At 38.9% G+C, this 16,833-nt stretch overlaps 1 protein-coding gene across 1 annotated transcript in view; it reads left to right on the top strand.

Annotated features, from left to right (window-relative positions):
• LOC117421069 (MAM domain-containing protein 2-like) overlaps nt 1-7,852 on the top strand; it is a 46,980-nt gene extending 39,128 nt beyond the window's left edge. Inside the window, exon 14 of the mRNA XM_034034967.3 lies at nt 1,209-7,852. Within this exon, the coding sequence (XP_033890858.1) occupies nt 1,209-1,267 (59 nt within the window). The 3' untranslated portion in view covers nt 1,268-7,852. The remainder of the gene's footprint in view (nt 1-1,208) is intronic.
• Nucleotides 7,853-16,833: the final 8,981 nt, after the last annotated feature.

Raw genomic sequence — 16,833 nt, 5'->3', positions numbered from 1 at the left:
CAGATCAATTCCAGATTTTTTAAATCCTTTGATTTTTTAAATACTTTTAATGTTCAAGCAAATTAGCTTCATCACTGCCATTCTCATATGCACTTTGACATCTGATACATTATTTCCTTTGTCTTCTTTAACCTGTTCTGCATACTAGTCTGCCAGAGGGCGGGGTCGCTACAAGTACTGTATGCCAGCATTTCCCAATCCTGGTCCTGGGGGACTCCTGTGTTTGCTGGTTTTTTATTCCAATTTCTCAATTACTTAATCAAACCCTGAAAACAATTACAAAGGTCTAATTAAGCTAATTAATAGTTCAATTAAGTAATTGAGAACTCAGTTGGAATGAAAACCAGCAGAAAACCAGGACCAGGACTGGGAAACCCTGCTGTATGGAACCATCTGATTGATGGAAGATTTGAAAACATTAATACAAGTATAAGGCTTTTCTTTATCAAATGCCTTTTCTTTATATATAGATGATTATGTAGTGATATACAGCTATGTATGTACAGTATATGTACTGCATGAAACAAATGTGAAAGAATATCGAGATGGATTTATCTTTTAAATCATTGACAATTTAATACAGGCTGCAGCGAATTCACATCTTGACATTTAACTCGCAAGTATTTCTGGGGGAAATCGGTAGTATTGCCTGCCCAACTCCCGTAATAACTTGAGTAACTAGGAAAGCCATAGAAATGCCTCCTAGTTGCTCGAATTGGCCTGAATTGTGACAGAACTCGAGTTCTCCATCAACTCAAGTTCTGGGAGAAGTCAGACCAATTTGAGCACAATCAAGTCGACTCCAGTTGGCTGTCCTTGGAAATGAGGTATAAAACTCATCAGTAGACAGAGAGTGGCTAGCGGTTACTGATGATAGTCTCCCTGTTTCAGAAAACCTTGTTGCGGTTGAATTTATTCTGCAAGTTTTACTAGTACGCTTCAAAAAGAATACAAAAATGATCAGAAACACTAAGACCTACTGTTGACGAATTATGAACAGCAAAAACCAGAGAAATGACTAAATCTAAGATGTGCCCATAATTGTGAGCAGGTCCTGTAACATGCTAAATATAATCAAGAGAATCTGAAAGCCTTAACAATTCCACTTCTATGTTTTGTTGCTGCATATTGTGTATTTTTGTATGTACTGTATAGGGACACCTACAGCATAAGTATCAGTCATTTTATTGTGTTTTTTTTTTTCACAGAATTGGGAGAAACATCAATTCCTTACTCTGGATTCTCTGAAAACTATATTGATTACTGAAAACAATGGAGTGATTTGTTGAAACAAAAAAGGAATGATTTGTTGCCGTCTGTATTAATCTGAACACATACTTTCGTTGACTAATGCTGAAAACTTCTTTCTACTATGTTTCCAAAGAACATGCATATAGAACTTAAATACAGTATTAGCTTGGCTCCAAATAATGCAATATGTTAGCAGTAGGAAATATGGATGTGTCGTGTACTAGTTTGTAACTCTTTACTGGCAACGCACATATAGGGTGACCACCCGTCCCTAATTGGACACAGTGCAATCGTACAGTTTTGCGCCACAGTCAAACCATAGCATATCTGTTTAGAGCAAAGCCCCGCCTCTGCCGCATCATTTTGCAATGCCTTACACAGCCCCAGAATGATTGACACATTTGATAGCCAATCATGTGACTTTTTACACTCGCATCACGTTCCCTAACAGTCTGACACTGATCTGCATTGGCGACAGCAAACAAAATACAATTTGCAGAATATTTTAAATTTCAGTGTTTTCTTTGTTTATGCGAAATGGCAGACTAAAAGTTGAAGTGACACTGATAGTGATATGTTGGTAAAGGAAGGAGTACCCTATAAGGCCTACTTCAAAGAAAAAAAGTAAGCACCTGTGCAAATTCAGAGAGGAATGGGTAGTAACGGTCATACACGTGGATAAGGAAAAGTGCAAATCATTCAACAGGAGTTTTTTTTATACATTATGTAGAAAATATTTTAGAATTGGATACTGAGGTGAAAATGTTGTTAAGAAACATGCAAATTTGATATTTAATTTTGAAATAATGTTATTAAATATACAGTAAAAAATATGTAAATATACAATACCACCCCCCTCCCCCCCTAAAAATTGGCAGGTGTCCCGTTTTTGCATTTTGAAAAGGTGGTCACCCTATGCACCTATGCACACATATCCCATACAAAAGGGAAGAAAAACAAATGTGGAACTCTAATAGGATGAACACATGCACTGACAAATGGCAATTTAAACTTTTATTGTGATTGCTCATGTTCTTCAAACCTTATAGATAATCAATATCAGAAACATCACTGTGGTAACTAGGGAAAGTAGCTTATTAGTGGCACAGGTGTTGTTGTAACCTGAGCTTTGTGTTCTCTTTGTCCAATAGTGAGAAGAACACATTAAGATGACAGAGTAGGGGGTGTAGGGAAAAGGCAGTCCCTAAATGTATTTTATTTGACCTTCTTTTACATTTTCACATACCGTTTCACTACCTGCTTTATTTTTATTTTTTTTAAATCAGGGTTGGCAAACAAATGTGAAAAAAACACCTATTCTTGTAAGTTGTATATATTAAAAATCATACAAGATTACTTTTAGTCATACTGAATTCCGAACAAAGTATTTTTTGGAAAATGCCAGGGAAGCAAAATATAGAAAAGAATACATTCATAATGTACATTCAACATTTATCACTTATTTTTATGGTAATGATCTCCATTAAATGTTCCACTAGTATAATTATAATTAGGTATAATTAGGGCTTCTGATTTTGTATCTGATCCCGATACAAAAAAAATGAAACTCAGTGGATAGCCAACAAACACCGGAAAACACCAGAAAAACTGTGGAAATGGTTAAATCAATCCATGTTGACTTTACCCTTTTCCCATTAAAAAAATAAAACCTACTACAAAAATAATGATAAATACCTTTCCCAGTGCTGCTGGGCAATGTCCCGCCTTCCTGACTTGCATCTATCATTGATTCGTTCTGAAGACTTTAAACCCGCCCCAACTACAGAGTGACAGCACATTCCTACATTTCTATTGGAGACTCCGCTTGCGAGATTTAAAACAAGATTACAATCAGGATGAAGGCTTGTTAGCTGGATTTAAAGATGTATTACAGTTAAGATACGGAGGATTTAAAACAAAGTTGTGGTGAAATGTACAAAAATGCCTACACACAAAAAAACCCCAGAAGAATGTGTCCGTGACCATAGCGATTCCGTTGTGGAAGACAGCAAAGGAAAGAAGGTACAACTTAAGCATGCAAGTACTGTCGAGTTGCTACTAACTATACATATTTTGACAGAAAAAGAAACACTCAAGCATTTTGGAAAGCAACCGAAAACACTAATTTCATACAGTATATAAAATGCGAAAGCCCCGAAAAAAACGATTTACATAAAACTCGAAAATAGCTAAAAAATAAGCACCTAAAAATACAATTAATAAAACCCAGAAAAACAGAAGCCCTAGGTATAATATTAAAGCAAATCCACAGCTTCCTTTTCATTATTTTATTTGTCAGTGGGATACTGACTCAGGACTTCTTAGTATAGTTAGATTTTGTAGCACTTCACAATGGGCTCTATGTATCATTGATTTTTCTTTCGTATTGTAGCGTTTCACTCAGTAGGCAGAAGAGAAGGAGATAACACGCTGCTTTCAGGTTCAAAGCTTTATTCAGACGCCATCTCTACGCACCCTATAGAGTACACTGCTCTAGCCGCTTCACTGCTTGCCCTGGAACGACCACAATGAGCATGCAACTCCCCCCCCTTTTATAACTTAGCTCCGCCCCTTTATGCTAATAGGGTGCCGGAGCAAAGTTCTCAGGGCACAATGCAGCATACGACCGTGATCGGCAACCTCCACCCCTGAAACACAGCTCCTCCCCGCATGTCCGGTTTTCCCCCTATGTGCTGTGCGGAAGGCAGTCTGCTTTCCTCCTCTGGCCTGAGTGACTCTCGGCACCCCAGTATCAGGGGCTCCATCTCAGGCAACAGGGGCTGTCCCTCAGGCGGTGGCAGATCTGGGCTCTTCGACAGCGGTTCTCTCGGCTCCTGCTCCTTGGTCGCACCCCTTGCAGGAGTCCTTAAAAGGACTGGCGCTTCAAGCGGCAGCTCTCTTAAAAGGGCAGACGGCGGCAGCGCTCTCTCAGGCGGCAGTGGCAGGTATTCCATCTCAAACACTGGAGATGGTCCAGGCTCCCTCGTTAACCTCTGGCAGGCAGTAGGTTCCCTTCCTCCTGGAAAGGGCAGCACGCCACTTTGTGCCCGAACTCCCCGTAGGCAAGGCACCAGCCTTGATTCTCCAGGCCACCGAGGAGATCCTCCAGTCCGCCATCCCACCAGTTCCGTGACGTCTCGGGGTCGTACCACAGCCACTGGTCCATCTCCGTCTTCTATCTGCTCCTGCTCAATGCTGGATTACTTCTGTTCTTCATCCTGCTGACACCAGTGTAGCGTTTCACGCAGTAGGCAAAAGAGAAGGAGACAAAATGCTGCTTTCAGGTTCAAAGCTTTATTCAGGGCGCCATCTCTAGGCACCTTGTAGAGTACACTACTCTAGCCGCTTTACTGCTTGCCCTGGAACGACCACAATGAGCGTGCAACGCGCCCTTTTATAAATTAGCTCCGCCCCTTTATGCTAATCGGGTGCCAGAGCGAACAGCTATGCCATTGGTCCCCAGCCGCGCATTAGGACCAATGGGCACACACAACCTACAGCCAATGACAGGGACCAGGGCGCACCATGCGTGCAGGATAGCTTGCACAGCCACAGGGACAGAGCAAACCCGCAACTACAGCTAATGCAGACGGGGGGGGGAGAGGAACACAATACAGCGGTATTAACAGCACACAGACAGTGGAAACAAGAGGGAATACTGTACACAAACATAAATACACAGATCGCTACAGTATCTTGACTTTTAGTAGTTTTTTGTGACTTCGTAGACTTACCCGCAATGTATTAAAGTCATTTTCACTCCCGTAACTTAGGCAGCAGCAGGGCTGGTAGGTGACGTAATCACACACAAAGACATGAGCCCGATAAGCGCTCCTTGCAAAGGAGCCGGCTCATTTGTACCGCGGTATCGGTGCTATACTTTAGTGCTAGAGGTCCCGGGTTCACGTCCGCCCTCTGCCTGTGTGTGGATTGCCTCGCCCTGTGTGATGCGCCTGCCTGTGTTAACCGAGATCGCTACATTGGTGTCAGAAGTGCACGCAGGTACCCCAGCACGCACTCGTCGGACTGTAGCCTGGTGAGCAAGTCCATGGCGGATTTGAGGCTGGCAGGGGAGAGTGTAGCATGCACGGGGGAAGGCAGCAGCAGGGCTGTTAGGTGACGTAATCACACACAGGGACATAATCCCGATATACGTTACTTGCAGCAAAGGAGCCGTATTGTACAGCGGTATTGGCGCGATGCTTTAGTGCGAGAGGTCCCGGGTTAACTACAGTACTTTCATATGCAAATATACAAATCTCATTATAATATCGAAGTTTTACGCTTACTCTGAGTGCGTGGGCCCGTGTGCAGTTGCACCTGCTGTTGCTCCGCCACTGCATAAATATTCAGTATTTTCTAAAATTGCCTACAGTCTGAGCACAGTATCTCCTACAGCACGATGAGGGGCAGGTGGTGTTGGCTGAACAATAATACTGTATAGTACGGGTTAGAAATTAAAGTTACTCACGTAGTGCATAGACAAATGAACACCTCTGAAGCCTGCTGTATGTACTGTACTTATTTCCTTTACACAACTAAAACGTACATATACTCAAACAAAAGTTTTCTGCGATATTAAAGCACAGAAAGCACTCTTATGAAAATAACCTATAGGTTACCTATAGAATTCTATAGAAGACCTATAGGCTATTGTATTGAACCTATAGGTTTTTTATAGAGAATTGGCTATAGAAACCTACAGGTGCCCATAGAGAATTGGGACATTTGGCCGATAGGTCTATAGAAACCTATAGGCTATTTTCGTAAGGGCATGTAGGGAAGCATGGTTAGGTTGCAGAATTACCGTGCATATGTACCGTGTTAAACTTCCATATATAGAAACAGGCTTAGTTTTATGCATGCTTTGCGTTTTTGGGGACCCTTTCTTTTAGATTCCGTTTTGGTTTGTTTTCACTGTGGCCAGGGTATGTTTGCGCTTCACTATTACATTGTAATGTTTACTTTACTTCTGGAAGTTCTAAATCGTGACTTTCAACGTTGCAAATCTATTTATAATGAGATGCAAACTCCAATCTCTCCTGCATGATAAGCAGTAATTTATGCTGTTTGTAAACTTGCAGTGAAATTACGATAGTTCATGAAAGAGCTTGTTTAGTACATCACACGTAGAAATTCTACGAGGGAGGTTTGAGGTAGAGTTCACTGAGGTGCCAACTTACTGTTAACAATATTTACATGGTTTGGTATAATGAAATGCAAAGCAGCATTAGCATTATGTTGGTAACATAAGCAAATACTATGAGAGTGACACTGAACTGAACACAGGCAGCATATATATACCAATCCCCTTGATTGACTCGTAATTGAGATGTTTGAGAAGGTTTTCAAATGAGGAGACTATTAGTTCATACAACTTCAAAGTAAACCAATTACACAGGTGAAGAGACAAGAGCTATAAAGTGAGGAGTTAAACCATTCAATTAGTCTTTGAAATTGCTCTGTTAAACCAGGTTATTTATCAAAGATACATTACTTGTCTCAGTATATGTTATTTGTATACAATTGAAAATTATTTGAAAAGTTTGCTCAATATTTGAAATATTTGATATTTATAAGTGTCTGGTAGAGAACAGATAATTTTTATTCACACACTATTCACTTGTGTGGTCTCTTTTATAATTGTAGTTTCTTCTTAAAATAAACATGTTTGTTGGGTATTTCTAAGTTACAGTTCTGCATAGTTACATTTTCAAGCTATATGTCAAAGATAAACAGGTAATAAGTAAAAAGACCATAATACAAAAAGGCAAATCTCTTGATGCAACTAGCTTTATAGGACATTTTCAAGGCTTTTTTTTTTTTTTTTTGTAAAATCAAAGCTGTGTTGATTTTGTTGCTTGAACTTTAAGCAAGGGGCAATTGTATACAATGTATTGTGTTGCTTTAAGAGCTGCTAGAATAAAAGCTGCCTCCAAATTGCTTTGTGTGTCATGTCTTTAGTGGAATGTGAGTTTATTATAAAACTGGCACCACAATGACCCCTCCCCTTTAACAAAGCTTGTTATCAATTTGTGTGAAAGGCAAATTCACCAATAATGTGGCAAAATAAGAAACAACATACATAGATGTAAGAATCCTCAAGCTTTGACAAAATGGAGCGTATGTTCTGTATCCATTTAAAGAAGACCAATAATGGCATTTTCTAGAATTAAGACATTTATGCATCAAGAATATAGATGATGCACCATTAACCAAATCTGTAAAAACTGGGTCATAGTCTTGGCAGTACCAGCTAAGAATAGCACAAACACAATTAATTTTAGATGAAAGTTCTCAATAAAAGAATCTCAATTATCTGTTGTCCCAAAAATTACAAATACAAAATTGACAGTAGATGCACTTGAATGTAATATCCAATGCCTTCTGTGTAGATTATTACAAAATGTTTCATATTCATTACCTGAGCGAACACTTTAGCATGTTGAAACAGTTTAGGATCTTGTTAAAAAAAAAAAAAATGTACGACAAACTAAATGTAGTAAATCAGCAGTTTAAACAGTTTTTAATTGGAAATGTATGCAATGTTTTTTTTTTTTATGTATGTATTTCTAGGGGAAAATAAAACCTTTTTATTGTTTACACTTTTTTTGTGGATTTGTAAATACTATACCCTTGTTTCATTTTGGGTTACTTTGCGGCAAAGCGGCCAAGTATAAACAGTTATTGCTCCTGAGTTTATAATTGTTCCTTCCCTCTTAGTTTTTCTCTCCCTTCTAACATTTTCTTTCCTAACATACCTGGTGATGAAGGAGCATCAAGAAAGAAGACAGGGACCAATTTGTATGCATCATTTTCACCCTGAATGATCTGGTCTTAGTGGTATGCAGTATTATTTTGTGGATGCGTACAGCTAGTTTTACAGTTGCATTACCACTAATCCTGGAATACTGCCAATCAGGGTCTGTGAAACCCGCTAAGTTAATGTTATAAAAGTTATAAAACTTATAAAAGTTTACTGTGATATTTTTTAAATTGCAATTTTGCAATTTGCCGTTTTTCTAAAAGTATACTGCAGTAAACATGGTTTAGTTTTTAGGGATCTATCTTTTTTGTGATTTCTAATTAATGTAAATGTTATTAATACCAACAGTTAGTGTTACATGTGAAAGCACATGTTGTCACTAGCATGTCATGAAATAAGGATTCAATGTAAAGAAATCACCCGGTTTTGAGGGCCCAGTGATACTGATTACTGAACACTAGATAACTCAAAGAAGGGAAAATATTGTTATTATTTTATACATTTACAAAAATGCATTAGACAACACATTGTTATTTTTTTATGATGTTTTCAAACAGAAACCTTCCTATAAAAAAAAAAAAAAAAACCTCAATACTTGGAGCCATGCAATCTGACATTTCTGTTTAGAGATCGCTCTGTCTCTTGCTGCCACCCAGTGTAGAACCAAGGACACTGCTTACAAAAATGTTCATAGAAATGTTTGGAAATTATATTATGGGGTTTATTTAATTGAATAAAAAAAAAACGTTTGTCTTTAAAAGTATGTACTGTTCAGATAAATTGACCACTAGATCTATAATAACAGTCATTTTGTGCACTCAGCCACCTTCACCATGCTGAGGATGGTAAGAAATGTTGGGAATGAAAATATTCCTTTGAAGGCTTGTCCCTTTGCCAGAAAAGCATTTGTCCCAGGGATCTGTCTATATGTTTTTTGATCCCAGTGTTTAACTGGTACAGCTTCACCTGGTAAACATTCCCCACTTTTTTTTTTTTTTCTAAACTAAAGATCTTTTTTAGCCTGTCCTGGGATTAACCCTAACCTTCTGGAAGAGTGGCATCACAAAACGCCCCTTCGGGAGTCTTCCAGTGCAATATCAACACTACTTACTGTGTATTTGTATCCTATGTATGTGTCTAATATGCAGTGCTTTACACTTGTTAACATTCTATATACCGCTCTATGTTTATGTTAAATTTTATTCTGTTTAATACATGAATACATTTGTCTTTAGTTTACAATTCCATTCATTATATTGAGTTAGGATCCACCTGTTTTCAGTTTAACATTATAATAACGTTTTGTAGATGTGGTACTGAAGTAAAACCTACAGTAAACACATTTGGCTTTACCAATTCAAGGGGTTCCTTTTTTAATTGTTTTTATATTTAGAGATATGTTTAAATGAACAGGAAGTAATTTACAGATCTCTAAATGACTTCCTGTGAAAATGTTCGGTTTTGAACACTTTCTCTCCATTTAGAGATGTGTTTAAATGAACAGGAAGTTGTTTTGAGATATCTTAAAAACAATTTAGAGATATCCTTAAATGGACAGGAAGTTATTTAGAGATATCTGTAAATGATTTAGGAGATATCTTTAAAACAAAGAACACCTTATGCTTTATTTAAAGATATTGTAGCAAATGGAGTTATTGCTATGAGGAAAGAAGAGGACACTGGCAATAGAAATGCAGATGAATAGCCTGACAGGCTCTTTATGTTAGGCAGCAAGCAAGCAGCAGGCATATAGATCACAGCAAATCACACCAGTCACATGATTCTCCATTCTCAGAATCCCCAACAACCCCACATGGCCTACACGCTGTCTTTTTATAATCCCTGCAAGCAAATAGCAAAGTTACAAGTTACAGTGCCTTGCGAAAGTATTTGGCCCCCTTGAACTTTGCGACCTTTTGCCACATTTCAGGCTTCAAACATAAAGATATGAAACTGTAATTTTTTGTGAAGAATCAACAACAAGTGGGACACAATCATGAAGTGGAACGAAATTTATTGGATATTTCAAACTTTTTTAACAAATAAAAAACTGAAAAATTGGGCGTGCAAAATTATTCAGCCCCCTTAAGTTAATACTTTGTAGCACCACCTTTTGCTGCGATTACAGCTGTAAGTCGCTTGGGGTATGTCTCTATCAGTTTTGCACATCGAGAGACTGAAATTTTTGCCCATTCCTCCTTGCAAAACAGCTCGAGCTCAGTGAGGTTGGATGGAGAGCATTTGTGAACAGCAGTTTTCAGTTCTTTCGACAGATTCTCGATTGGATTCAGGTCTGGACTTTGACTTGGCCATTCTAACACCTGGATATGTTTATTTGTGAACCATTCCCATTGTAGATTTTGCTTTATGTTTTGGATCATTGTCTTGTTGGAAGACAAATCTCCGTCCCAGTCTCAGGTCTTTTGCAGACTCCATCAGGTTTTCTTCCAGAATGGTCCTGTATTTGGCTCCATCCATCTTCCCATCAATTTTAACCATCTTCCCTGTCCCTGCTGAAGAAAAGCAGGCCCAAACCATGATGCTGCCACCACCATGTTTGACAGTGGGGATGGTGTGTTCAGGGTGATGAGCTGTGTTGCTTTTACGCCAAACATAACGTTTTGCATTGTTGCCAAAAAGTTCGATTTTGGTTTCATCTGACCAGAGCACCTTCTTCCACATGTTTGGTGTGTCTCCCAGGTGGCTTGTGGCAAACTGTAAACGACACTTTTTATGAATATCTTTAAGAAATGGCTTTCTTCTTGCCACTCTTCCATAAAGGCCAGATTTGTGCAGTATACGACTGATTGTTGTCCTATGGACAGAGTCTCCCACCTCAGCTGTAGATCTCTGCAGTTCATCCAGAGTGATCATGGGCCTCTTGGCTGCATCTCTGATCAGTCTTCTCCTTGTATGAGCTGAAAGTTTAGAGGGACGGCCAGGTCTTGGTAGATTTGCAGTGGTCTGATACTCCTTCCATTTCAATATTATCGCTTGCACAGTGCTCCTTGGGATGTTTAAAGCTTGGGAAATCTTTTTGTATCCAAATCCGGCTTTAAACTTCTCCACAACAGTATCTCGGACCTGCCTGGTGTGTTCCTTGTTCTTCATGATGCTCTCTGCGCTTTAAACGGACCTCTGAGACTATCACAGTGCAGGTGCATTTATACGGAGACTTGATTACACACAGGTGGATTCTATTTATCATCATTAGTCATTTAGGTCAACATTGGATCATTCAGAGATCCTCACTGAACTTCTGGAGAGAGTTTGCTGCACTGAAAGTAAAGGGGCTGAATAATTTTGCACGCCCAATTTTTCAGTTTTTTATTTGTTAAAAAAGTTTGAAATATCCAATAAATTTCGTTCCACTTCATGTTTGTGTCCCACTTGTTGTTGATTCTTCACAAAAAATTACAGTTTCATATCTTTATGTTTGAAGCCTGAAATGTGGCAAAAGGTTGCAAAGTTCAAGGGGGCCGAATACTTTCGCAAGGCACTGTATATGAGGCGCGGCCAATCAGCGCCCACTGACCTTTAACAAACAGCACTGTATAAGATTATAACGGTCCTCACCCAATCAGTCCTGTACAGATGCATGGGGATGCATATATCAGCCATAAACCCTTGTACCACACACTGATTACAAGTTTACAAACTGCATAAGATAGTGATGGGACTGAAGCCTCAGCTGATTCAACCCAACATGAAGTGGTGAGGTGCGGTGACGTCACGGACCAGGAAGTAACTGAATCAAAACAGTGGATGGGCGGGTGAAGCTGAATGCTACTGCACTCAGCGTATTTAATAAATAAATAAACAAAACAAAAGATTTAAACAATCAACAAAACAAAGGGCACAGGGGCCAAACGAATAAGACAGACAAACAAGTAAGTGTCGTGCTGGCTAATCCAGCACGTTTTAGCAATTGTTAAATTCTGTCTTCTCTCTATCTCCCCATACCTCCTCTCTGTACACCCAACCCCGCAGCACAGACAGCTGCAGGTTCTTATACTCTGGCCGAGGGGTTAACTGGCTATTAATTATCTTATTATTAATTATCTTATTACCCCTCGGCCACAGTCTGCACGAGTCTGGTAAGGATGCATGACTGATCAGTCATGCATCCTCACTGGGTTTTTAAATGATAAATATATAAAAAACAATAACAAAAGACGCGGCGCTTTTATCCGCGCCGCAGACAAAAATACAAATAATAATAAATAGGGGCGGGACACTCCGCCACACCCATGAAGAGTGTTTAGCAGTAGCTGACAGGAAGAAAACTTTTTTTTTTTTTTTTTTTTTACCCAATACGTACTCTTTTTGTCAACAGTGCTCACAATGTGGTGCTTTAGAAAGGAACAATTATTTTAAATCAAGATGCTGCTTTTTGTTTTATATTTCATAAACATTTACATATTTTTTTCAAAGTAATAACAAACAAAAAAGCTATAGGTATGTACAAACAGATCTCTTTATGAACATTATTGGTAAAAAAAGATCTATTATGAGTGTATAAAGGATACAGTGCACAATTTCTTTAAAAATGGAAACGGCAGGATTCAAACCCACTATTTTCCATCTCTTTACTTTATAGCTAGAGCTATACTACATGTGCCACTGAAGAATCTGCTGGTAAGCATGAATCAAAATATCCTGCTTATCATAATATCTACAGTTGCTGAAGTCTCATCAAATTACACTGTCATTTCATGCAACAAGAGCTTGTTTTCGATTGGACAACACTTTTATATTTCTAGTATAATTATTTAAGAAGGTTTTATTGGTTAATCGCATGTGTGGCTGATATGTAAAATAAAGATTCCAGGCAATTTTGAAAAAAGCAACGGCCAAGCTTTGTCTTTAGAAAAAGCACAGAAATGTTCCTTTACACTGAAACAACTGTTTAAATTATAGATGCCCACTTAACCGAGAAGATTAAAAAAGAAATTGCTTGATATTGTATGTCAAAAGTGTATGAAATGTCACTATATAACACATTGCCTTCTCTGATCATTAGTGCAATTGTCCACTTTACTAAATGCCTTCTCTCTGGAGATAGGGGGCTGTCTTTACTCTCAATGTATTGAGCAGATCTACTAAGAGATGGCACTGAAGAGCATGAATCGCTTCATGTGTTTCGGCTCAGTGAATCGTTTTGCAAACCAGAGGGTTCAGTGGTTCAGAAGGCTTCACTTTTCCCATCACTAGCATAAGGTTCACACAGTACCTTTTTCTTCTGACCACCCAGGTCTGCTCCACACATGACTTTTCTCTGTCAGCCCTGTCTACAGGGTTTCTCCTTCATTTATTCAGGATTTGATCAGCCTCAGGTGCTTCATATTAAATTAGAACCGGGTGAACCTCGTCCTGACTCACTCCCGTGGCATTCTGGGGAATGGAGTGTCATTACTACCTCTCTACTCCCCCTACTCTGCCACAGTACATAACTACTTTTCCCTTTTTCTTCTTTTTTTGGCTTTGAATGTTTTTGAAAATTATACTTTTTTCAATAAATTGCACTGCTTATTAAAATTAATAACCCTTTTATTATTAAAAATAATTTTGAATATAATTAAAAAGAATCAGTTGATGTGTGAAAAAAACAAATTACTTTTCTTTGATTTCTATGTGTTTTACATACAATATGCATGTATCTGTCCAGATGGAATACAATTTTAATGTGCAGATTTGTGATTTACCATTACTGTGCGTCATACCTCAGCAACAGTAGTAATACGAGCCTCAGGGTAAAGATGTTTTACATTTACCTCTTTAAAGAATGCTGTTAGAAGTAAGAGCTACCCTTGTGTTTTGCAATTTTATGCCCAGATCTATTCTTCCAACATTGTGGCCCTCCCACCTGTTTTTATCCTTGACGGCACCTCTGGCGCGCAATGCTTAGTTGCAGTTACACTCTGCGTATACTTTTACTTTGAGAGATGTTTGTTCAAAATAAAAGTGCCTAATATATTTTCATTTATTCCTGAAAATTGTTGCAACCCTTGGCCACCCCACTTTTAGAAAGGCTCTGGCGCTGTTGGTATAATTATGAAATAATATTTGTATAATTACACGCTCCCTGTCTTGTTAAGCCCATTTCACACTGGCATGCTCTACCCGGGTCGTGCCCGGTGTCATGAGAGTCAATTTCACACTGCTTTTTGAAGAAGTAGAGTTGACTGTGCCAGAAGCAAGTCCACAGCGTGCGCAGCAATGCCCTGGAAGCAGCATGTTACAGACACTTCCATCCAAGCTTCCCTGGATTGACGGCCCAAGTGGTTTCACACTTATGACCAGGGTAGCTAGATCCTGGATCGGGACCCAAGCAGGAGCGCTAGTGTGAAAGAGGCTTTAGATGCTCCCTCAGCTTGTATCCAATCACAGCAACCTCACTGCCTCTCAGTTTGTACCCATACACAGCAGTCTCTCAGTTGAAATTACACCCTCATCACTCCCCCAGCTTCATTGGGGTGTGTCTGTTCAAGAATACGGGTAGGATAAAAAAAATACGCCATAATCCAAGCACACAGCTGAAAAAGTTGCATTTTAAGATATCTCTAAATCAGGGGTGCCCAATCCTGGTCCTGGAGGGCCGATGCCCTCCTGGTTTTTGTTCAAACTGTACACTAAATTGATTAATTGTACCAATTAAGCTTCTAATAAGGGCTTGATTGGTCCAATTAAGTAATTTAGGGCACAGTTGCAACAAAAGCCAGGAGGGACATCGGCCCTCCAGGACCAGGATTGGGCACCCCTGCTCTAAATGAATGTTTGGCATACCATGCTAGCAAAATCTGTATAATATACAGATATCCACATATTATTTAAAGATATCTGTAAATCAATTTGAGATCTTTATTCAATTTATAGATATCTCTAATTGATTTACAGATATCTTAAAATTAATTTTAGATATCTTAAAAACTGCACAATGCAGAATGTTCTAAAGATCTTAAATTGTATTTTAAGATAATCTAATATTTGACTTGCCATATGCCTTGGACAAAGGAATGTATGAATATATTAAATTACGTTACCAGCAAACCATGAAGAAAGGTAGGTAGGGCCTTTGCACAAAAATCTCATTCAAATTAAAATATTAAACTATCCTGGAGGGGTGTGTCAGAATTCTCTTTACTCTGCTTTATTGACCCCAGCAGCCTACGTCGTCATACTGCCGGTCTAAACAACCAAGGCGGCTAATGCAAAAACGATATCTTCCACACCAAAATGTAATGTATTTGCATCCACAGAGCACACTTCTCAGTCCAGTAACATGAATTAGAAAGATATAATAATTGCCAGATACTTTGGAATTTGTGACCCCTACTGTGCACCCCTGTGTTTTTAACTACCCTGAAAGAAAGACTCACTGACCTTGATTTTGGTGATATCTGGATATATCTAGTGGAGAAGCCCTCTCCCTACACAGCTTTGCAGATGACAGCCAGTAAAAGTACAGAGAGTTATAAGTACTTTACATCTGCATGGGTGAACAACCCCATTACCTGGCATTTAGATAAGAAGAACGTCTATGTTATCAAGGCCAAGGTAGGAAAGGTTATTATTAGGGACACTATTACATCACAAACATGAAAAAACACAAATTTTACTTTTTTGGGGGGGAGGAGCCCAATGTGAAGAACATATACGGGTATTAAGTAACAAATGTACATTTTGCCTTAGATTTGTATACAGTGTTGGAGTAACTTCTAACCATGTCTTACTGCACCAGTTAAAAAGCCTGGCCCGTTACATTGTCTTTTAAAATAATTTTCTTTACTTCTTGGAAAAAAAACATTTTTGGTGCTTTGTAACAGGGCGAGCAGCCCTGTACATTGATTTGTTTATTTTTAGAACGAGGGTTCCCCCTCCGCTCCTGTGTTATTTTGTGTTTGTTTATTTTGATTGTTGTATGCATGACGGCGAGCGCCGTATGTTTGTTATTGTTTTGTTTAGTTTTAAAACATGTCCTGGCAGAGGCGAGATCGGTGCTCGTCCTCTGCCAGGTGTAATGAAAAAACTCGTGCAGAAGGTGGCCATCTCCCGAATTAATTAAGTGATTAATTTTGTTGCTAATCGGGAGATGGTCACCTGAATATAAAAAGCCTGCAGCTCTCCAGCTCGGGGTGGGTGTCAGAAGGAGAGTGTGCGAGAGGAGTGACGGAGAAACGAGAGAGAAAGTAAACATAGGAACAGTGAAGGCAATCTGCCCAGCCTGACCTGTGTTGCAGTTATTATTTTGTGTTCGTGATTTGTTTTTGTTTACCCTTTTATTTTTGCTCTGTGAGCGAGTGCTTTCTGTTTGAAATATTTATTTTATTTTTGGATTCTTTAAATAAAACGGCGCCCGCGCCACTGCACAATACCTTTTTGTTGTTGTGGTCCCTTCTTCTGCCGTGACGTCAGACCCTCGTCCATTCCTGTCACATGCTTCTTTTTTGTTCTTCCTTACAATATGCTCCAGTAAACTGAAATTAAGTTTTTGAAATTAAGTGCCTGCAACTCTTAAATAATAAGAATGGGCTCTACACACCAATGTGTATTGCACCATTCAACAATGGGGTTTAGTCCCGAAATAATAAAGACACGAATATAACGCACACAAACACAACACGGTCACAAGTCCAGAGTGAGTGCTCTTAGTGTAGGTGGTGAAATACAATAATTGTGCACAGTGGTGAAGTGAAGTCCTGGTTTGGAAACTGGCTTCTAGCAACAGCAAAACAATTACTACACTTGACAAAACAAAACACAAACATTCATGGTTAGTTCACAGGGTTTTTCGTCGTAGGTCCGTTTGTAACCAT

This window comes from Acipenser ruthenus, chromosome 1 (assembly GCF_902713425.1).
Source record: "Acipenser ruthenus chromosome 1, fAciRut3.2 maternal haplotype, whole genome shotgun sequence".
In the NCBI taxonomy this organism is placed as follows: domain Eukaryota; kingdom Metazoa; phylum Chordata; class Actinopteri; order Acipenseriformes; family Acipenseridae; genus Acipenser; species Acipenser ruthenus.
The sequence above is the reverse complement of the archived record's forward strand: the minus strand, read 5'-3'. Positions and strand labels throughout refer to the sequence as shown.